The sequence below is a fragment of the Lathyrus oleraceus genome, chromosome 4 (assembly GCF_024323335.1).
Source record: "Lathyrus oleraceus cultivar Zhongwan6 chromosome 4, CAAS_Psat_ZW6_1.0, whole genome shotgun sequence".
Lineage (NCBI taxonomy): Eukaryota > Viridiplantae > Streptophyta > Magnoliopsida > Fabales > Fabaceae > Lathyrus > Lathyrus oleraceus.
In genome coordinates this window covers 256147013-256171768 of record NC_066582.1, presented here as the reverse complement: position 1 = coordinate 256171768, position 24756 = coordinate 256147013, and the positions used below count along the sequence as shown (strand labels likewise).

General features: G+C 39.4%; 1 protein-coding gene across 1 annotated transcript; it reads right to left on the bottom strand.

The window, feature by feature from the left end:
• Positions 1–21605: 21605 nt before the first annotated feature.
• On the bottom strand, positions 21606–22661 carry LOC127136948 (uncharacterized). Its single transcript, XM_051063455.1, has one exon. The coding sequence runs from the start codon at positions 22659–22661 to the stop codon at positions 21606–21608; it is 1056 nt and encodes a 351-aa protein (XP_050919412.1).
• Positions 22662–24756: the final 2095 nt, after the last annotated feature.

The following is a 24756-nucleotide window of genomic DNA, read 5'->3' as shown; positions in this document are numbered from 1 at the left end:
GCCAAGTCCAAATTTGCAGAGATTTAATTGGTAACCTAAAGACATGATCCAGGCATCAATCGAGAGTTGGGGTGATGTACATCACCCCTGTACCAACCAAATATATTCTAGATCTTTATATTGAGAGAAATCAGAAGTGGAAGATTTGTGGTGTTCATATGAACTTCATGATTTTTGAAAATTGAAAGCACAATAATGTTGCCTCTCTGCAGAGGACTTCAGATCACACAACAATGATGATAAATAAGCACTATGCAAGTAGATTCGAAGAAAATAATAGTTGAGGTAAACCTCTGATTTGTAGGGCTTGGAGTCACAATTCCTTGGTGATATTGCTTACAGTTCACACTATAGATAAAGGAGAAGAAGGTTTAGGAACTTTAAGATCTGAAAATTGATCGAAGAAACCAAAGTTCAGATCTGAAAATTTTGAAGAAAAGTGAGCTAGTTCCTTTAGTGAGGGTTGTGATTTCAGTTTAGCAGCATTTGGGGCGCCTTCAGGTTGAGAAATTATGAAGCTATGGCATTGTATTTATAGGCAAGGCAATGCTGAATGCATGATCTCAAATTTGCATGAATGGAAAGGGCCTCCATGCATGGGCCTGTACAGGCGCATGGAGGGCCCAATTCCAACTGGTTATGGTAGCTGATGCATGGTGAAAGTAAATTGGCCGTGCAGATTGGGTGGTAATAGCTCATGCAATGCAAATTAAATGATTTTCCAAAATTGCACCATTATGCTCAAGCCTTCGAAAATCCTATGCCAAAAATAGAAACACCACCTCATGAGTAATAGTTAGAAAGCTTATTGCATAGGGATCATTTGTTATGTTGATCAAAACTCCATTTGGGCCTCGGAAATTGATGAAAATTGGCCATGAAGTGTAGGGTGCAAAACATGCATATGTGAGATTTTCAAAATTGGCCAAAGTTCAAACCCTTTTGTCTCAATTATGCAAGTTCCAAATGACAAACTCTTCAACATCAAAGATGTATATATTTTCAAGGCAATCAATTTAGACTTAAATGTTTCATCATTTGGATTTCTTATGAAGAAGTTATGGGCACTTGAAGTTGGACTTGTTCACATTTCAATGCATTTGGTCAAAAGTGACCTATAATGTTTTGCATTATCACATGTATTTCTTTTAAGATTTTGAAATTTTGCTCAACATAACATTTGAAGTATACATCTTAAGCTTTCCAATGCATTTGATCCTACCTATAAATCATGAAAAAATGAAGGAGTTATGTCCTTGGGAAGTTGACCCAAAATTAGGGTTTTAGTCAAAATGACCTATAATGTCTTGGAATGGATGATGACCTTACAAGATTCAAATAAATTTTTGATGAACATGAAAGTTGTTCATATGGTCTCTAAGAACATGTTTTCTCTTGGGGTTATCTCCATTTGACAAACATATCAAAAGTTAGGTCTCAGTGTATTTCAAAATAGTCAAATGAATTGACTGATCAACTTCTCAAGTCCAAACCTCATATCTTGATGAATTGATGATTAAGGACACTCCAATAAGTTCAAATATGCATGAAATGATGAGTGAAAGAACTTCCCTTGATTGTATTTGACCATGGGTTGAGGTTGCTTCATGAACAAGGCATAGTTGATGAATAGATGAGTTAGGGTTTCCTTGGGAAACAAGCCTCAAACCCTTTGATTTGCTTTGATCAAAATGATGAATTGAGACACTTAGGAGGCATATTGGATGGATGAGAGCTGTGGGAACCATTTCCATGCTTGCTTTCATCTTCAATTGGCCCTATCAATGCACATAGGATCTCCAAGAGGCTTTGGACCTTGTGACTGCTCAAGCTACAAACAAGAGATGTTAGTGACATATTTTTGTGCTTTTGGTTAGTGAAATAAAATGAGAAAATCAATAATATACAATTCAAGCATGCTTGGTGATCTCAAACCAACTCACAAAAGAGATCCCACCCAAAGGTAAGAAGCCAAGATGCTTATGATTCTTGAGGCAATGCAAATGCAATGTTATGATGCCATGAGGGATCTTAGGGTCAAAATTTGGATCTTACACAAGCACAACACTTTCACCAGAATCATACCAACACATACGCATTCTACACCTCCTACCATACAAAGCTTCAAATACTGTCATTCTAATACTAGAATAGAAATTGTTGTTGTAAGTGAACTCAATCAACGACAAGTAGCTATCCCAAGCACCTCCTTGTTCTAGCTCACAAGCCATTAATAGGTCTTCCAATAATTGGATAGTCCTCTCAGTCTGACCGTTTGTCTGCGGATGGTAAGAAGAACATAACTTAAGCTTAGTACTCATGGTTTCCTACAAACTATCCCAAAACCTATATTTAAATCTCGGGTATCTATCATAAACAATACTCGAAGGAATACCAAGCAAGATAACAACCTTATCAATATACAACTCAGCTAACTTATGCAATGGATAACTTATTTTAATTGGAATGAAATGAGATGATTTAGTCAGTCAATCGATAATAACCATATGGAATCACATCCTTTTATCATCTTTAGAAAACTCTTCACAAAATCCATGGAAATTCAATCCCACTTCCACTCATGAATACACAACAGTTGCATCAACCCAGACAACTTCTGATGTTCAATCTTCAACTTCTGGGAATTCGAACATGCATAGACGAATTCAGCTATGTCCTTATTCATTCTTGGCCTCCAAAATATTTTCTTTAATTCTTGATACAATTTAGTAGCACCGGGATGAATACTCACACCACTCATATGACCTTCCTCAAGAACACTCTTCTTAAGTTCTAGCACTTCAGGTACATAAACTATGTCACAGAAATGCATAACATCTTTCTCATCTATTCTTAAATCACCTCTTTTACCTTGATCGATTAACACTAGTCGGTCAATCAGTCCCAAATCCAATTTTTGACCTTCTCTAATTTCTTCGAGAATACCACTAGCCAGCTTCAACATACCTAACTTCTCACTGTTAGGGATCCTTTCACACAACAAGCTCAGATCTTTCAATTGCTCAATTAACTCTAAATCTCGAACCATAAGCATCGATGTATACAAAGACTTTATGCTCAAAGCATCAGTTGTGACATTGTCTTTACCCGGATGGTAACTCAAGCCAAAATCATAATTATTTAGAAATTCGAGACACCTCTTCTGCCTCATATTCAACTCTTTCTGATAAAAGGTATACTTCAAACTCTTATGGTCAATGAACACTTCAAATCTAGAACCAAATAGATATTGACTCCAAATTTTCAACACGAACACCACGACTTCCAACTCTAAATGATGCATATGATAATTCCTCTCATGAACTTTCAATTTTCATGAAGCATAAACTACAACCTTACCATTATGCATCAACACACCATCTAGATCCATCTTTAAAGCATCGCAATACACAACAAATGATTCACTTGGACTCAGTAAAATAAACACAGGAGTTGATGTTAGCTTCTTCTTGACCCTGAACATTCCACACATAAGCTTGCCTTATTTAGTCAACAGATTTAAAGACAATGCCAACTTTTAAAATCCTTTGATAAACTTTCTGTAGTAAACAGCCAAACCAAGAAAACTTTTTATCTCAGTAACAGACTTCAGAGTCTCCCACTGCAACACTGCGCCTATCTTTGATGGATCTACTGCGATGCCACCACTAGATACCACCAAAGAAACTCACTTCTTTCAACCAGAACTCACATTTAGACAACTTCTCATACAACTTATTTTCTTTCAAGGTATGAAACATGACTTTTAGATGCTCTTTATGCTCTTCATCAGACTTCGGATATGTCAAAATATCATAGTTGAATACAACCAGAATTGATCTAAGTACGCATGGAATATTCTATTCATGTACTCCATGAACACTCCAGGTGCATTAGACACACCAAACTGCACAAAGAATACTCATAATGACCATATCTCATTTTGAATGCAGTCTTTGGAATATCGCCTGACTTCAGACGAATCAGATGATAACCCAAATGCAAATCTATCTTTCTAAACACGTAAGCATCAACCAAGTGATCCATCCGATCATCAATTCTCATAAATGGATACGTATGCTTGATGATAAACTTGTCCAGTTGTCGATATTCGATACACAAACTCATGTTACCATCTTTCTTCTTAACTAACAGCATTAACGCTCCCCACGATGAAACACTCGATCGAACAAACTTCTTCTCAAGTAGATCCTATAAATGTATCTTCAGCTCTGAAGCAGACACACTATACGGCACCATCGACACAGGTCTAGTTCCAGGTACAAAGTTTACAGCAAACTCCACCTCACACTCTGGCGGTAAATCACTAATGTCATTTGGGAACACCTTAAGAAACTCACACACAACAGGTAGATCTGTAATCATTCAATCACTTCCCCCTCCCAAGGACGTGAACACCGTGAACACTTGAGCACTCTCTCTTAAGGACATCCCTACATGTCTCACGATCATGAAACTCGACTTTGTACTCTCCTCGGATTTAAGAAACTTCATTGATTTATAAAAATAATTTATTAACACCCGGTTGAACTCCAACAAATCCATTCCCATAAAAACATCAAGTTGAGTTAGAGAAAAACATACCAAGTCAATCCCAAAATCTCTATAATAAATTTTCAAAGGACAATTCAAACACACCAACAAAGGATTCACTGAACCATTAGATGGGGTATCAATGACCATGCTACCACTCATAGCATACACTTCTAGATTTAATCTTTTCACACACTTAGTAGATACGAACTTTGAATTTTCCTCTTTAATAAACTCGGGAAATAACTCTAACTCATCCAACTTCACTCTTGCAATCAACGACATACTGAACCAATCCTCCACACCTAAAACCTCTCAGAGAAGCAGAAGCTCCTCCCTCACTTGTTTCCCTACCCATTTTCTATCCCCCTGGGTTTTATCGATGTTTTCCCTTTACTTCAGGAATAAATAAAGTTCAATGGTAACTCTGTTGTATGCTCAAACGTGCTATGTGTTCAGGTATATTTTCACTAGCTTCAAGGACCGTAAGAAATTTTTTCAAAAAGAGCTTTGATTTTGAGACATGATGTGAAAGTATATAGAGTTTGAGGGAATAGAGGCTAGGGTTAGGGACATTGGGAAAGTTTGAAATCTAGGGTATGGTCTCCCAGAGTAAGGACGCTGTCGTATCTCAAGAAAATGAGAACACGACTTAAGCGAAGCGCAATCGCACGCTCGCAATGATGGACTAAACAGAGTCGCCACCGAACTTTATTTATTCCTAAAAAGGAAAGGGGAAATATCGATAAAACCCAAGAAAGAACGACAATGATTATGGTCGTCGCAACCAAATCAGGGTTCGGGAGTCGATTACGCAAGGGGAAGGTATTAGCACCCCTCACGTCCGTTGTACTCAACGGGAACCATTAGGTTAGTTGTGCGCATTAGTGGTAGCTTAAAATGTTAGGCTTCTCAAGTTATTAGGTGGGAAGGAAAGAGTAAAAGAGAGGAAAATGTTTTTGGATTTTTGACGAAGGACTAAACCTAAGTTTTTTTATTAGTGGGCCTGACAAGATTTACAAATCCTGCTCCTACGTATCTCACCAGAGAAATCAAGGCTTACGTAGTTCTGGGTAGAAAATGTTTGTTTGTGGGTCGACTTTAGCGAAAGCTACTTTGTGTCAAATCGACGAAAACATTGTTGGACTACCAAAAATAGGTGGAAAAACATTGCCTTGCATTGTTTTGAAACAAATTACATTTCGTTTGAGAAAAGGTTTAAGAGGGTCAACCGCACGGCGGCGAGAAAATAAATTGATTGGTTTGATGTGTTTTGAGTAATGGCGAGAACTTGGATGGGCGAGATATCCATCTTGAATCCTAGTCTCAGGAGTGCGTGGTATCCACCATGTTCCATTTCCATCTTATTTGCAAAAAGTGTTTAATAAGGATTAAGTGTTTTGAATTTGATTGAGAAAAGGTTTGAAGAAACCGCATTGACAATTTTGGACGATGGCGAGAGCTAAGATAAGCGAGGCATCCACCTCGAATCTTAATCTCAGGAGTGCACGGTATACACCGTGTTCCATTTCCATCCTTATTAAAAGAGGTTAAGATAGGAATTAAGTATTTTGAAGTTTGAAAGACGAGTACTTGTGACTTGCAAGCTCTTACAGCTTGGGTCTAATACTCGGGACTACGTCTGGATATTTCACCCAAGTGATCTTTTTCTTCCAAAATTGCTTAAGGAAATGGTTCGAATATTTACGAGTGTTTTGGAGGGAAGGCGAACACTTATGGCTTGCAAGCTCTTACAACTTGTGCCTAATATTCGGGACTACGACTGGATATTCCATCCAGGTAATCTTTTTCTTCAAATTTTATTAAGAAAATGATTTGAATAATGGAGTGGGGAAGAGAAGACGAATATTTATGGCTTGCAAGCTCTTACAGCTTGAGTCTAATATTCGGGATTATAACTGGATATTCCATCTAGGATAATCTTTTTCTTCATATTTCAATAAAAAGATACTTTTGAATAGAAGGATTAATGTGAAAGATACGTTTGAATAGAAGGATTAATGTGAAGGTTTGAGGTGTTGGTCAATTAAGTTAATATGGCGTATGAGTTCGTGAAGAATATGCCCAAGAGTAAGCCGAACGAAATAAATAAATAAGCAAGTTATTTACAACACATTAAAAATTAAACCGGAAAGAATAAAATCAACAAGCGTAAAAAAGGGGACTAGATAAAAAGGTACAAAATGGTAAAATAAATAGTAAGTAGTTATAAAAAATTTAAATAAAATAGCAAGCATAAAAATAAAAATAAATGAAGATATGTTATTCCAAGTATCGAACCCATCCCACTAAAGAAGATGAAATTGCTTTCTCACCACTCGGCCACTTATGGTCATTTTGTTACCTTAACAGCAACTTAAATATGTAAACAAGAATAGGTAAAGATAAATTAAAATAAAAACTAACTAAAATGAGATGGGTTGTTTAAGCTAATGGGCAACTAAAGCCCACAAAAATGGTGAGAGAATCCCAAAGGCCAACCCTAGCCGCCTGGCTGTTGGGTGGAGATAACAAGGCTAATCATCATCAATGCCAGCAGTAGTTAATGAAAAGTTGCAAGGAAAAGCCAAACGGTAATTAAATGGCATGGTAACCCTCACATGTGGGTTTTAAATGCCTTAAAATAAATAAAAGAAAATCTGAAGGAAAGTGAAACAAATCTCAACATATTCGTTCATCTCCCTCAAAAAAACAAACCCATTCTCTCGATCTCTCTCTAAATGCAGACAAACCAATGCTTCAAAAAATCAACAAAACTCTCACCTTTCTCGTTTGTTCTTTAGACGGCTCCTCTTCGATGTGAATCTCCTGCTCCCACAAACTTTTGTGCTTCGTCAATCGCTGGTGGTCGTCGAAAGCAGTCAGTGGCGGAAGGGTTTGTTGTGTCGGAAGCTGATCGTGAGCTTGAGGTTAATGATCCTTGGGATTCCGTGGTCTCGACCTGGTGGAGGAGGCGGCTCTTTTTTTTCGTCCAGATTCACGGTTATGGTGGTCCTTTTATACTCACCCCGTTAGGGTTTTTGAGTTGGCTACAGAGATCAAAATGGGTATCCCCTTGGAAGTCCTTTAAGGTGCTCCAGTTTGTCTACATTATTTGGTGTTTGGTCTGGAAAAGGTAATATGAATCATATACTTTCTTTTTTTGAATTTGTCCTAATTCCTTTTTGGGTCGCTTGTGGAATTTTACCGCCGGTGAGAAACGTTTCACCACTGTGAACTCACTTAGACGAAAATAGGACGTGTTTCTTCTCTTTTTCTCTTCGAAATTTACACTGATTTTGTGTTGTTGTTGTAGCAGCTTTGCAAGCTCTTAGCAATGGAAATATCCTTTCAACATGCAGCTCTTGTTTAACCGTGCGCTTGTTCTTGTGGAGGATGGTGGGTTTATTCGGAAATGCTGCATCTCAAAAGTATCTTTGGCCTTGATTGTGTAAGATTTGGAAAGATAAGTTGCATTTCCTTACGAGAATCCTACACTATTTATCTGAAGCCTGTTGTGATTTGGACATGAACTGTGATAAATGCAGGTCTTTGATTAAGCCTGGTTTTGATTTTTTTGTGTTAATGCTATGATTTCATTTCAATGGCCAATCTTCTATAGTTAGCTGCCATTGCCATAATGTCTTGCATTTCAGATTTCTCATGCACATTTTTCAACCTTTTGCAGATGTCGGTTTTAACACTTCCATCTGATATCCAGTGGAATTCCGGTTAAGTGTACATCTCATGGTTTGCAACATACTTTTGGCAGTTCTCCTGGTTTTACTTCAATAGAAATTCTTGAAGTTTTTTGGAAACATGCTTATTCATGAACTGATTTTGATCTTCTTCCTGTATGAATTCCCGAATTCGATCAACCGAAACTTTTGTCTGACTTATCATGAAAATAAGTTCAAGCAAATTGTAAATCGGTTCTTGCAAAATACGAAACGTCGCTAGAGCCGAGAGAACCGTGCCTGCCGTTAGTTCTGTTTTCACCAATATACAAGCACCGAAAGTGAAAACAGAAATAAAAGTCAGAGACGTCCAAAATAGAGTGGCTACCGACTGAACTTGATTTCCCATTATTCTCCGAGTCTAATTCAGTATGGGATGCAAAGGGCGAATTGGGAAGTATAATGCCAGATCCATTTAATGCGGTGAAGTTTGGGTGGTTGGACCTCATTTCAGCAGCTTCAATTTCAAGCCATTGTCCATTTCATGTTTTCTTTTCCAAAGATCTCTAAATTTTGCAGATGCATCCATCAATCGAGATGCTCCAAAGCATTCAGCAAATGACATCAAAGCAGGTATATAATCAATCTCAAAACCAGCAGCAACAGCACGTGCAAATGCCATGCCTTGCTCTTTCTGCAGCACTGATTTCCGCGCCTCTAGGACTTTCAAAAGCTGAACCATTGAGTTTCCTTCTGATATGGTGTTTCCGTTTCCCCAACTCTTGATGGCTTCAACATGGATGTATTTGGAAGTGGAGAGGATGCTCATGAAGTTCAGAGTGCAGCTTAGAAGATTGGATTTGAATCTCAACTTTCAGAAAGGAAAAGATCATGCAGATGATTCCCTTCACAAGTAAGACCAATTCGAAAATTTAACTTCAAACTTTAAACTACGATACATTCACTGGAAGGTTCTCCACATTGTTCTGAAACATACTACACAAAATTGGGAAATTAACTTTGAAGTTGTATCTATTGCAACATGGAACTGAGTTATCCTTCATCCTCTCCTATCTTCATAAAGTAGATTTCTTTTGGGTGATTATTGCTTCTATGTTAAGAAAATGAAATTTCCAAAACTGTTTTTTCATGTACGCATAAAGGCACTTTCACCTACAGATGATAATTGTTCATGCTTATGTACCCATACACTAATTTAGAGCTTGTTTTTATTGAATTTGGTTTATTTTATTATTTTATTTTGACATTGTTCCTTAACTTAATTGAAGGTACAAAGTTTTTATAAATCCCAACATCAGTGATGTGCTATGCACAGCTACTGCTGAGGCGCTTGCCATGGGAAAATTTGTAGTGTGTGCTGATCATCCTTCAAATGAGTTCTTCAACTCATTTCCCAATTGTTTGATTTACAAGACACCTGAAGACTTTGTAGCAAAAGTTAAAGAAGCATTAGAAAATGAGCCTTATCCTCTCACTCCTGAACAAAGATATAAACTTTCTTGGGAAGCTGCAACTCAAAGATTTATGGAATATTCCGATCTTGACCAAATCCTGAACAAGTAAAAGGATGGCGTAAAACCAAGTAGAGATAAAGGAAACCTCATGGGCAAGTCAGCATCAATGCCTAATCTTTCAGAACTAGCAAATGGAGGCTTAGCATTCGCTCACTACTGTCTCACTGGGAACGAGTTGCTGAGATTATGTACCGGAGCAATACCTGGGACACGTGATTATGACAAGCAGCACTGTAAAGTTTTAAAATGCCGGTGATTAGCTTTAGTGCTTTAAATTTGTAGTTTCTGTTTGTTTATGGTTGTTTGTAATTAGGTGCCTATTATAATCCTTAATTTTTGTAGCTGTAATTATTTTTGTTTTTTAAGTAAGTAATGTAGTTTTTTTTAGTACTTTTAAATCACACGTAGAACGCTGAAGTTGTTTTAGTGTGCAATGGCAAAACATAAGTCGTCCATTCAGGTAAGTTGTTGGAGTAAATGTAATAAACATGGATCAGTTTAACACGGAATAACTCTGCCTGAGAGAAACAGAAGGTAGGGATACTGATTCTTATCGAATGATAATGTGCTCCAAGTCCTCTTGACTAAGGGAGCTAATTACTTTACACCCAAAACAAATGGCAAGGCCCAAAGATTTATCTAATAGCAGATGATGTCAAGTCTACACAAAACAAGTCGGTGGATAGATTCATGACCGGATGGAATGGTCATGAGGAGCAAAGAAAATGAATGAGTGATGGGGAAAAAATTTCAGGGCCAAAATCGGGGTATGACAGTTGCCCCTATTTAAACATCCTCCGCCAAAGGAGAATGAAACGGCACTTTTTCATCGGATCACAGTGGGGGTGGTTAAATACCATGGAGACCCAGATTTTGAACCTGAAAAATGAAAATGCTATGATATGATATGCATGGATGCAGGACTCTTTATTTCTGAATTTATCTGTCAGGGACACGGTGAATCCTTAACAGGAGATGCTACTAGACAAACCAATTTGTGGGGAATATTGATGGTCCATAGGGAGACAGACAAATGGTAAAAACCAACTCTCTGGGGATAACAATCTTGTTGGAGAATCAGAAACACACTAGAGAGTACTCAACGTGAAATTCGTTGAATGACACTTAGAAATACAAGAGATTTCGACAGTAAGTTCACACATGGCTTACTAAACCCGAAAAAGAAAAATTTCTACAACAGGTTCATACATGACCTGATAATACTGAAACAACCATAGAGAAAAATTCTTCAAAACAGGTTCATACATGACCTGGTAATACTGGAATGAAAGCTCAACAGCAGGTTCATACATGACCTGACAATGCTGGGGAATATCAAGAAGTTCTGACAGTAGGTTCATACATGACCTAACAAACTCAGAAAAATTCAAAAAGAGTGTATCAACAAGTTCATACGTGACCTGACAACACTGAAATAATCAAAGAAAAAGATTCTTCAAAACAGGTTAATACATGACCTAGTAATACTGGAATAAAGGCTCAACAGCAATGGGTTCATACCTGACCTAACAATGCTGGGACATTCAAAGAATTTTTCAACAACAGGTTCATACATGACCTGACAATGTTAGGGGATATGAAAAGGTTCCATAAACAGGTTCAAACATGACCTGACAATACTGGAAAACGTACAAATAAAAGTTCCATCAACAGGCTCATACATGACCTAACGGCATTGGAAAATTCAAAGCGTTTCGACAATAGGTTCAAACATGACCTAAGAATATTAGAAAACTAAGGAATTTTTAATCAATAGGTTCATATGTGACCTCAACATTGGGATATTCAAAGAAAGTTTCACTCACAGATTCAGACATGACCTGACGACACTTAGGAAAAAAACAAAGGGAGTTTTATCAACAGGCTCATTAATGACCCGAGAATATTGGAAAATAATACAAAGCAAGTTTCATCAATAGGTTCATACATGACCTGACACTTTAGAATATATATGACAATTCTGGAGATTTCTCACAAGAAATTCATCCAATCAAAGATTTGGGGGATTCTTAATAGGGAATTTATGAAAAACAAAGATAAACGGGAGTCTTCTTATAAGTAGATCATCCACACAAAAGGCTAAGATGATTCTTTACAAAGAAAATCAAACGAAACCAGCATCATTGGAGTTTTCTAACACGAAAAACCTCCAAGCTTCTGAGAATTCCTCAAGATGATGAGTCATACATGACTTTCATGGAACCATCAGGAAAGACAGGGTAATTAAACTCTCTGTACGTGCCAACAACAATTGGACTTTTGACCATAAGCAATGGATTACAACCAAATTTTAACGGATTTTGCCAACAACAATTGGACTTTGACTGTAAGCAATGGATTACAACCAGCTTTTAACAGATTTGCCAACAACAATTGGACTTTGAAATGATGTTAGCGATAACCAAACTTCAGATATCAATTACAAATGTATTTATAAATAGACTGACAGTGATGCCAACGACGATTTGAACTTTTGAAACGATACTAGTGACAACTTGGTCTTTGGGTCAAGGGATAACAATCATCAACGGGACCGAAGGGGCCACACACATGAGTACAGAGTACACTTTGAACCATGGATGATTTAATTTTTGTTTTATGCACGATGTATGAATGATCATGATATGCAATGCTGACAATAGGTAGACTGGGAGTTTGTAGGGACAGTTTATAGAGATTCTGATTCCTCAACACCAATAACTCAAACCCGTACAATTAATAGGCGTATTCAGAGGGGAATCTATCAAGATTGGCAGTTATAAATAACCAAAGGTCCACCCTTCCAGGGGGTTAATAAGTTGTGTTCCACGGAGATTTTTGTTGGTGATCCAGGAATATTTATGCAATCTTGAGACTTTCGGAAAAACAAATGATTTTCTCTTGATTTTCACATATATCAAAGTAATTTTGTTCCTTTCACTAAATTTCAAATTCTTTTCAAGTTTCAAAATTTCATTATTAACAAATAAATGACACTTCACATAACAAAGGAAAACATAGAAGAACACAATCAACAATGATTGATAGGCAAAACTTGTATTTTATTCAAGAATGGTAGCACACAAATGGCGTAGCTCCATGGAATGTTACAATTTTGGAAAATGGCAATAAGGAAAGGTTTACGTTGAATTTAGTGACCACTAACATCCCGAATAGATATGATTCCCCAAAACCTTGCTTCTAAGGGAAGTAACTGGATTGATCTTCCGCCTCAGATTTCTCGGTGTTAATCAGTAACAACTGATGCAGTTTATGTCTTTTGCCCCTAACTTTTGCCTGGATCGCCCTTTCGGGTTTTCAATCCACCGGGACGCTCTTTTTTTGCCTAAGTTTCCCTTTCAAGTTTTCAACATAGAGAGCTATCATTTTTATTCATCCCTAACTTATGCCTGGATCACCCTTTCAGGTTTTTGATCCACCGGGATACCCCTTTTTTCCTAAGTCGCCCTTTCAGGTTTTCGACTTAGCGGAATTTTATTAGGCATAGTATTTTTTAACTGCATCAGAGTTTACGGGGTGTGAGAGCTCTTCATCGTCCATAGTTGTGAGAATCAAGGCACCTCCGGAGAAGGCTTTCTTCACAACATATGGGCCTTCATAATTGGGAGTCCACTTCCCACGTGAGTCCTTGTGTATTTGCAAGATCTTCTTGAGCACGACGTCTCCTTCTCTGAATTCCCGAACACGTACTTTCTTGTCAAAAGCCCTTTTGATCCGTTTCTGGTATAACTGTCCAGGGCACAAAGAAGTCATTCTCTTCTCATCTATAAGGTTTAACTGATCAAATCTATTTTGAATCATTCAGCCTCTTCTAGCTTGGTCTCCATCAAGATTCTCATTGAAGGTATCTCCACTTCAATCGGGAGAACTGCTTCCATCCCATATACCAAAGAGAACGGGGTTGCCCCTGTTGAAGTGCGGACGAAAGTCCGGTATCCATGCAGTGCAAAGGGTAGCATTTTGTGCCAATCCTTATAGGTTTTCACCATTTTCTGCAGGATCTTCTTGATGTTTTTATTAGCGGTTTCAACAGCGCCATACATCTTTGGATGATATGGTGAAGAGTTATGGTGCTCAATCTTGAAGCTTTCGCATAGTTCCTTCATGGTCTTATTGTTCAGATTCGTCCCATTATCTGTGATGATCCGGCTTGGAACTCCATAACGACAAATGATCTCTTTCTTGAGGAACCGTGCAACCACTTGTTTTGTCACATTAGCGTAAGAGGTGGCTTCCACCCATTTGGTAAAGTAATCAATGGCAACAAGGATGAAGCGGTGACCATTGGAAGCTTTAGGCTCGATGGCACCAATCATGTCAATGCCCCACATTGAGAACGGCCAAGGTGATGTTAAAACGTTTAGTAGGGTTGGAGGCACATGTACCTTATCTGTGTAGATTTGGCATTTATGACATTTTCTAGCATAATTGAAGCAGTCGGATTCCATGGTCAACCAGTAATAACCGGCTCTCAAAATCTTCTTGGCCATGGCATGCCCATTGGCATGAGTTCCAAAGGATCCTTCATGAATCTCCTTGATCAACAGGACCGCTTCATGTCCATTCACGCACTTGAGCAGAACCATGTCGTGGTTTCTATTGTATAACACACCATTGCTTAAGAAGAATTTGGATGCTAACTTCCTCAACGTCTTCTTATCAAGGTTTGTTGCATCTGTTGGATATTCTTGATTTTGCAAAAAGCATTTGATGTCGTGAAACCAAGGTTTACCATCGGCTTCCTCTTCAACCGACTGGCAGTAGGCAGGCTCAACTTTCCACTCGATCTGAATGAGAGGCGCTTCATTATGGAATCTAACTGGGTACATTGAAGCCAACATAGCCAAAGCATCAGCAATTTGATTCTCAGTTCTCGGGATATGACGGAAAGTGATTTCGTCAAAGTATTTTATTAGTTCCATGACATAGGCACGATATGGGATCAACTTGGTATCACGGGTTTCCCATTCGCCTTTGAATTGGTATATCACCAAAGCTGAGTCTCCACATACTTCGAGGATTTTTATTCGGAGGTCAATTGATGCTTCAATGCCTAGGATGCACGCCTCATATTCTGCTATATTGTTTGTGCAATCAAAACACAACCTTGTTGTGAAAGGAATGTATCCACCATTCGGATTTAATAGAACAACTCCTACGCCATGCCCCATGTAATTGGAGGAACCATTGAACATGAGCTTCCACCGAGATCCGGGTTCAGGTCCTTCATCGAGTCCTGGGGTTTCACAATCTTTTACTACCATAATGTCTTCATCAAGGAAGTCAAATTTCAACGGCTGGTAGTCTTCAACGGGCTGGTTTGCCAGGTAATCAGATAATACGCTTCATTTGATGGCTTTCTGAGATACATATTGGATGTCATACTCAGAAAGTAACATCTGCCAACGGGCGAGTCTTCCAGTTAAAGTAGGCTTTTCAAAGATATACTTTATTGGATCCATTTTTGAGATCAACAAAGTAGTGTGGCAAATCATGTATTGTCTTAGACGACAAGCGGCCCATGCTAAAGCACAACAAGTTTTCTCCAAGAGTGAATATCGGGTTTCACAATCGATAAACCTCTTACTCAGATAGTAGATGGCATGCTCTTTTCGGCCAGTTTCATCATGCTGTCCCAGCACACATCCCATTGACTTTTCAAGCACAGTTAAGTATATAAAGAGTGGTTTCCCTTGAACAGGTGGAATTAGAATAGGGGGCTCTTGCAGGTATTGTCCGATCTTCTCAAAAGCCATTTGGCAGTCAGAGTTCCATTCAACTGCTTGATCTTTTCTCAACAACTTGAATATAGGTTCACACGTAGCAGTCATATGAGATATAAACCTAGAGATATAGTTTAAATGTCCCAGGAATCCTCTAACTTCTTTCTCTGTACGTGGAGCAGGCATTTCCTGTATTGCCCTAACCTTGTCTGGATCTACCTCAATTCCTCGTTGATTGACAATGAAACCAAGCAACTTTCCAGATCGGGCACCGAAGGTGCATTTAGCAGGATTCAGTCGTAGTTGAAATTTCCGAAGACGCTCAAATAGCTTTTGCAAGTGATCTATATGATCCTCTTCACTTTGGGATTTTGCAATCATATCATCTACATAAACCTCAATTTCCTTATGTATCATCTCATGGAAAAGAGTGACCATTGCTCTTTGGTAAGTTACCCCAGCATTTTTGAGACCAAATGGAATTACCTTGTAGCAAAATGTTCCCCAAGGGGTGATGAATGTGGTCTTTTCCATGTCTTCTGGATCCATCTTAATTTGATTATAACCCGAGAATCCGTCCATAAAGGAAAAGACCGCGAACTTAGCAGTGTTGTCTACCAGAGTGTCAATATGTGGCAGGGGGAAATCGTCCTTTGGACTAGCTTTGTTTAGATCCCTATAATCAACACACATCCTGACCTTGCCTTCCTTTTTGGGTACTGGTACAATATTAGCTACCCATTGGGGGTACTTCGCAACTGCTAGAAAACCGGCATCAAATTGACATTTCACCTCGTCACAAATCTTTAGAGACATGTCGGGTCTTGCTCTTCGGAGCTTCTGCTTCACTGGCGGGTAATCTGGCTGTAGTGGTAGCTTGTGGACAACAATATCAGTATCTAAACCTGGCATATCCTGATACGACCAAGCAAATACATCTACATATTCTTGTAGCAACTTGATCAATCTTTCTTTGATGCTTGCCCCAAGTGTAGTCCCAACTTTGACCTCTTTCTTTTCTTCCTCAGTGCCAAGGTTGATTGTATCTACTGGTTCTTGATGCGGTTGAAGGGCCTTTGACTCGTGCTCGAGTAGCCTTTCCAATTCTTCAGGGAAATCACAATCTTCCTCACTATCCTCTTCTGCTTGGTAGATGGGGAGTTCAAAGTTATAGGAAGTAGTGGGTCCAACGATTTCAACTGGTTTATTGATTATTCTGCATGTTTTTTAATGATGGTTTTTTTAGAAAAATGGAAATAAAATGCAAAAGAATTAAAAATATTTTTGTAGTTTTTGAAAGGATTGCCATTTGGAGGAAAGAAAAACAAATGAATGAACGATAAGAATTTGAACAAAATGCTCTTTATTTGTCATAATGATTTTGAAATTTAAAGTGGCCCTACAAATGATCTGTTAGCCTTGGGCAGAGCTAAGGATTTTCAAAAAACAAAAGAAAACACAATTACTTTGACACAGGAAAAACTTATGGAATCTCAACTGCTTCCCAATTTGTTAAGGCTGCTTCACACCGGTATATCAGATTTGATGCTTCTCCATCTTCAGTGTCATCTTCAATTGCACCAACTTGATCACCATGGATAAATCCTGTGCTTAGGAAAACTTCTTGTATGCTCCGCACGCGGTCCTTTGCCGGGACCAGGGCTCCTTTCTTAGCAGAAGGCTTGTACCCTAAACCAAAACGATCATTTTTCTCACTGACATTGATGACTTGCCCTCAACCTGTAGGACCTCCACTTTCAACTACTGACCTTGCACTATTCAAAGAGGCGAACGACAAATTGGTTTTCTCAATAGGATCCTTTACCTCTGCAAGTGTGGCATTGGACATTTCAAGTGCTTAGAAAGAGGTTTCTAAGGCATCCTCATCAGCCTCGATATAACGGAAATAGGAGAGTTGACTAATGATAAAATCTTCTTCACCCGAGACAATGACGAGCTTGTCGTCGACGACAAACTTCATTTTCTGATGCAAAGTAGAAGTCACTACCCTAGCAGCATGTATCCATGGACGTCCCAAAAGGCAGCTATAAGTGGAATTTATGTCCATGACTTGGAAATTAATGGGGAACACGTGCGGTCCGATCTGGATTGGTAGCTCTACTTCCCCAACTACTGTCCTTCGAGAACCATCAAATGCTTTTACCACAAGTGCACTAGGTTTCAATTCCGAACCTTGGTAAGATAATTTAGCAAGTGCCCTCTTTGGTAGAACATTGAGGGACGATCCAGTGTCAACTAAAATCCTGGCCAGAGCATCTTCTTGGCACTTTATGGATACATGTAAGGCGCGGTTATGATTCTTCCCTTCCTTGGGCAGCTCTTCATTGTTGAAACTTATAGTGTTGCAGGCTGTGATATTGGCGACCACCCCATCGAATTGGCCCCCCGTTATATCTTGGGTAACATGAGCTTGAGCAAGCACTTTCAGTAGAGCCTCCCTATGAGCTTCGGAATTTAGAAGCAAGGACAAGATAGATATTTTTGACGGTGTCTGATGTAACTGATCAACTATCTTGTAGTTGCTTTTCTTTATTATTCTTAGAAATTCACTCGCTTCATCTGATTGCACTGCCGGCTGTGCCCCTCCATACTCTGGGGCAGGATTTGCAGTTGAAGCTTCCCTTGTTGGTTCTTGAGGAATTATATTAACATTGGGAGTATAAATCCGACCGCTGCGGGTCATTCTGCTCGTCCCTGCGATGTTAGTGATATTGGTGTCAACATTCTCCAAGCCTTTCTCACCTTCAACATCTTTGGGTTCTTCATCTACCATTCCATCTACCACGGTTATGTCATATTTCCAAGGCACCGCTTTGGTGCTTTCAAAAGGAAAGGGGGTAGGCATACAAACTACCACGGGTGACGGATGAACAACATCTTTTCTTTGATAAGTTATCTCAACAGGTTCTGGTAGATTGAAAAAGGGTTCAATGACCGAAACTTCCTCGTTTGTTGTAGGACCACAAACTTGCAAAACACCTTGATCCGTCAAGTTTTGAATATCAGTTTGTACCACTTTACATCCCCTTGGATGAACGACACATTCTTCACAATTATCGTGGCGTGTATCAATCAAACTATCTCCCACCAATCTTGCATGAAGTGCTAGCAACGGAGTTTTAACATTTTTAACATTTTTGATTATACAACCATCAGAAGCATCCTCAATGGCATTAACATCACCATGCGCTAGCAGAGGGTTACTTTTTACGTTGGGTCCAACATCTCGAAATGAAAGAATCTTCTTCTCAACCAGCTCTCACACAATATGTTTCAAAGCATAACATCCCTCTAAATCATGCCCAGGGGCACCCTCATGGAAAGGACAATGGGCATCTTGATTGTACCACGGAGGTAAGGGATTTGGTGGAGGACCCAAAGGTTTGGGAGTCACCAACCCTTTTTGCAGTAACGATGGGTACAACTCAGTGTACGTCATAGGGATTGAAGCGAACGGAAGTCTACCTCCTTGTACCCTATTTTGGTTTGGAAGATTTTGTGGACGGGGAGCCTGTGCCCTTGGCTGTTGATAAGCAAATGGCGCGGGTGCTTGCTGGTATACTGGTGCTTGTTAAGTAGGTTAATAGACAGGAGCTTGTGACTGGTTAAAATTTGGTGTGACTGCTGCCACATACGGTTGTTGAACATACTGCACTGGATAAGTTGGTTGCTGCTGAGCAAATTGATGTTGCTTCTTCCATGAATGACTCCTTCTTTGACTGGTTGACACTGTGTTTGTTTCACCCTCTTTCTTCCTTTGAAAACTTTCGGGAAACTTTTTGACATTATTACCAGATGTTTCAGAGGTGGTTATCATTTTTCCATTCTTCAATCCAAGCTCGACCTTTATGCCCACGACAACTAAGTCAGAGAAGCTTGCCGATACACTACTCACCATCCTTTCATAGAACATAGGTTTTACTGTATCCATGAACCAATCTGCTAACTCCTTCTCAACAAGGGGCGGTTCGACTTGCGAGGCCACTTCCCTCCATCGTTGTGAATACTCCTTAAAAGACTCGTTATCTTTCTGGGACATGCTGAGCAATTGCCTCCTATCTGGGGCCATATCCATGTTATACTTATAATGTTGGATGAAAGCGTCAGATAAGTCTTGGAAACAACGAATTCTACTTTGATCAAGGCTTAAGTACCACTTAGAGGGAGCACCCCTAAAGCTGTCTTGGAAGAAATGTATCATAAGTTTATCGTCCTCTACGTGCGCAGCCATTTTTCGATAGTACATAATAAGGTGACTTTTAAGACATGAGTGGCCCTCATACCTATCGAAATTTGGGGTCTTGAATTTTGCAGGAATCACAAGACCTGACACTAAGCACATCTCCTTAGCAGCGGCACCAAAAACTTGGTCACCTTTCATAGCCCTTAACCTTTTCTCAAGAATCTGGAAATTCTCTTTCATCCCTCTTATGTCTTCATGTCTTTCATCATCTTCGTCCGAAAAGTCCGGAGCATGTTGTTGATCCTCAAAATAAGGTTGCACGTATGCACGGACAAGGGGTGGTGCGAACGTGTGGACCACTGGATGAGTTTCATTGATAGTTGGTGTTGGAACCGTCTGCTGAGTGGATTGTACAAAACCAGGGGCGCCTTCAACTGGGGGTGTGAAACCGGGAGGTAAACCATAGACTGGCCAAGTGGTTGGTACTGTCCTTGCAGGTTGGGGTTCAATCGCAGGACCGGTGACTTCTGAAACGACCGTCGTTTGGGTGTCCAACTTGGCCCTAATGACTTGTAGTATCTCCATGACTTGACCCATGTTTCCTCGTAAGTCTTCGAGTTCTGAGCTTACTCTCTCTAATTCTTGTTGTTGATCTGCCATTCTTTGACGAGCGCTGGCTCTGGTGTTGTAGTGGTGTTGAGGACTCGGTGTGGAACTGAAGAAGACACAAAAATGAGTTTTGTTTTGTTTGAAGAATGACATGAGTGCATGTTATGGGTGAATTTTGTGCATAGCTCTTAGTTATCTTTATCATTTATTCCAGCAATGTTAGAATATAAGAATAACACGTAATAATTGAGACCCAAAATGACAACTTCCATTAATTAAAATCAAATTCGAATACAAAAGGATTTAACTTCAAGTACACATGATTCGAATACAAAAAGATTTAAACACCAACAATTCAAATTCAAGTACAAGTAAACTTAAGCTCTGTCTCAGCTCTTATGATCGTAGCTAGATCTGTGGTGAGCTCCTTCATCATTTTCTTACAAAACTTGACGAAATTGAAAACTTGAGGAGGCGTGTTTTCTGGACACATACACCAATCCGCTTCCTGGAGTTTTTCTGGGAGTTCCAACATGTTAAGGTTAACAAATCTAGCTAAGTTGTGGAACTTTCCATTCCATTCAACATAGAGCTCTTGGAGTTTCTTGATGACTTGTTGATCTTCATCTAAGGTTGCTCTAGCCTCTCTATACAACCTTTTCTAGTACACACAATCATTCTTTAGGAGCAAGTAGGCTGCATCACCTTTTTGGCTCTCCAAAACTGCAAACCTCCTATTAGCTTCTTCCAACTGGTACCTGAGATGGTGACAGTTTCTTTCAGCTTCTTCCTTTTGGAGTATCTCGCGAGACAACTTTTCCTTGCATTTCTTCAGAGTGTCCCTCAGTTCACGGATATGTGCCTCAAAGTCGAGCTTAATTTCTTTCTTATCCATAAGGGATTTATCCAACATTCTCCCTAACTCACAGATCCTATACTCAACTTTCTTGAGCTCTTCCTTCCTGGTTCGGATCACTGATGTGGAACCTATAAGGATATGATCAAGATCATCCTTCTGGTCTTCTAATAGCCTGGCTTTCTTGTTACTATCCTCAAGTTCCTGGGTTTTCCCCTTACGTTCCTCCTTCAAATTCTGATTTTCCAAGATAACTCGGTTCATCTGAATCCGTAATTCAGTATTCTCCAATTCGAGCTCCTTAACCTTAGTAGTGAGTTTCTCCATGTCCTCGGGTAGTATAGGCTCAGGTTCAGGAGTTTTGGGAAAGGCTGAAGCCTTTAAGATAAATGGCAAATGGATTTCCCCAACTCTTTCTTTCACCCATCAGGTGTAAGATTCTCTGGCGAGAAGGTTTCTTTTTCCAAACTCTTTACCCTTCGTAACAACCTTTAACCAATCCTTTCGTACTGCTCTTACATCAGGATTGCTTGCTTGGATGTCAAAGAGCACAAATGGTTGTAAGTCCTTTGCGCCAGGGGGGCCATCCATGGAGTAACCGTGCTGCACTCGAGATAACATAGGGTTATAATTGATGCAACCCTTAGTACCCAACAAAGGTACATTAGGAAATTCCCCACAGCTGACTATAATGTCTGGGGTTTCCCACTCTCGGATATACCATCTGATGGAACTTGCAGTGGGAGAAGCTAATTTTTTAGGAGACTTAAGTTCTTTTGCGACAAAAGGGCCTTCTTTGGGCATGTGTTGCATGAACCAAGTATAAAGCAAAGGAGCACAGCACAACAAAGTTCCACCCCTCTTTTCATATCGAGCGTGAAGGGCATGGTAAATGTCAGCTAAGAGAAATGGTACGGGATTGCCAAAGAGAAAGACTTTTATGGCTACCTGATCCACAAATTTTTCAACATTTGGGAAGAGCACGATCCTATGGATCAATAAAGCCAACACAACATAGAATGCATTCCAATTTCCCTTTTTCTTGAACTCCAGAGCTAAATCTTCCAAAAACATCGCGGCAAAACCTTTGCAACCCCCTTTTTCAACCCAATTGTCTCGAACAGTCGGGACATTGATACTTAGGGCTGAAGTTATCTTCTTTGGGCCCGCTTCTTCTTCGAGCTTTGGAAATGGATTGAAATCCTTCAATTTGAGACCTACGACTCTCTCAAATTCTTCCAAAGTAGGAGCTAGTTGGAAATCAACGAATGTGAAACAGCGTAAAGGTGGATCATAATATTGTGCCAAAGAGCCGATAATTCCATAGTCAACTTTCTTAGTTAGAAGACTCAAAATTTTCCCATTGTTTTTTCCGAACTCATCACGTCTATTGAGAGTCAAATCATAGATCAAACCCTTCAGACTATCCAGCTTAGGTTCCTTGTACTTAAGCGTGAAAGTGTTTCTCCTTGGAGTTGTCATTTTCGAGTTCTTAATTCCTGAAACAAATAAGAGATAACTAAGAGCTTGCTTTTTATGATGTTGATGCAATGTATGTGGATGAATGTGATGCATTTTTTTTATAAGTTCAATAGGTTTAAGGCATGGATAAGTCTGATTGCTTCGTATAGAACATGGTTCTCACCATGTATGATCTAAGGTTTCAAAAACGTTCCTAGAGTCATGGATCCATTAGACTGTTTGCTACATGCGGCAACTTACTTGCCGGGCATCAACTCCATCTAAAGAATCTACTCTAAGTGAGGTTCTCGCATCGATCCAATGAGAAATTCAACTCGCAGACCCATGCTACGTAACCATCTTTCCTAGTTGGGCAAAGAATTAAGGTTCTACAGATGGTTCTCAGAGTCATGGATCCCAAAGAAAATATCGAAGCTTACGACAACTTACTTACCAAGTGACAACATCCTCTCAAGAATCTACTCTAAGTAAGGTTATCGCACCGACCCAATGAGAAATTCATCTCGCGGACCCGCACTACTCAACCTTGTCCTATCTTATGTTTTTACTCGAGACTCGGGTAAAAGTATTTCCCACATGGTTTGTAATCAGAGTATCCAAGTTCCAAAGCATAATCGAACCAATACAACAAATTTATATCAATATGACAATAAATATATCAAAACAATAAAGAAAAAGCCACACAAGTAAACAAACAAAGGCACACAAATGACCTAACTAGGCTTGACTCACTTAGGGATTATTTTCCCCAACAGAGTCGTCATCTGTCGTATCTCAAGAAAATGAGAACACGACTTAAGCGAAGCGCAATCGCACGCTCGCAATGATGGACTAAACAGAGTCGCCACCGAACTTTATATATTCTTAAAAAGGAAAGGGGAAATATCGATAAAACCCAAGAAAGAACGACAATGATTATGGTTGTCGCAACCAAATCAGGGTTCGGGAGTCGATAACGCAAAGGGAAGGTATTAGCACCCCTCACGTCCGTTGTACTCAACGGGAACCATTAGGTTAGTTGTGCGCATTAGTGTTAGCTTAAAATGTTAGGCTTCTCAAGTTATTAGTTAGGAAGGAAAGAGTAAAAGAGAGGAAAATGTTTTTGGATTTTTGACGAAGGACTAAACCTAACTTTTTTATTAGTGGGCCTGACAAGATTTACAAGTCCTGCTCCTACGTATCTCAACAGAGAAATCAAGGCTTACGTAGTTCTGGGTAGAAAAGGTTTGTTTGTGGGTCGATTTTAGCGAAATCTACTTTGTGTCAAATCGACGAAAACATTGTTGGACTACCCAAAACAGGTGGAAAAACATTGCCTTGCATTGTTTTGAAACAAAGTACCTTTCGTTTGAGAAAAGGTTTAAGAGGGCCAATCGCACAGCGGCGAGAAAAGAAATCGATTGGTTTGATGTGTTTTGAGTAATGGCGAGAACTTGGATGGGCGAGATATCCATCTCGAATCCTAGTCTCAGGAGTGCGTGGTATCCACCACGTTCCATTTCCATCTTATTTGCAAAAAGTGCTTAATAAGGATTAAGTGTTTTGAATTTGATTGAGAAAGGGTTTGAAGAAACCGCATTGACAATTTTGGACGATGGCGAGAGCTAAGATAAGCGAGGCATCCACCTCGAATCTTAATCTCAGGAGTGCACGGTATACACCATGTTCCATTTCCATCCTTATTAAAAGAGGTTAAGATAAGAATTAAGTATTTTGAAGTTTGAAAGACGAGTACTTGTGACTTGCAAGCTCTTACAGCTTGGGTCTAATACTCGGGACTACGTTTGGATATTTCACCCAGGTAATCTTTTTCTTCCAAAATTGCTTAAGAAAATGGTTCGAATATTTACGAGGGTTTTGGAGGGAAGGCGAACACTTATGGCTTGCAAGCTCTTACAACTTGTGCCTAATATTCGGGACTACAACTGGATATTTCATCCAGGTAATCTTTTTCTTCAAATTTTATTAAGAAAATGATTTGAATAATGGAGTGGGGAAGAGCAGACGAATATTTATGGCTTGCAAGCTCTTACAGCTTGAGCCTAATATTCGGGATTATAACTGGATATTCCATCCAGGATAATCTTTTTCTTCA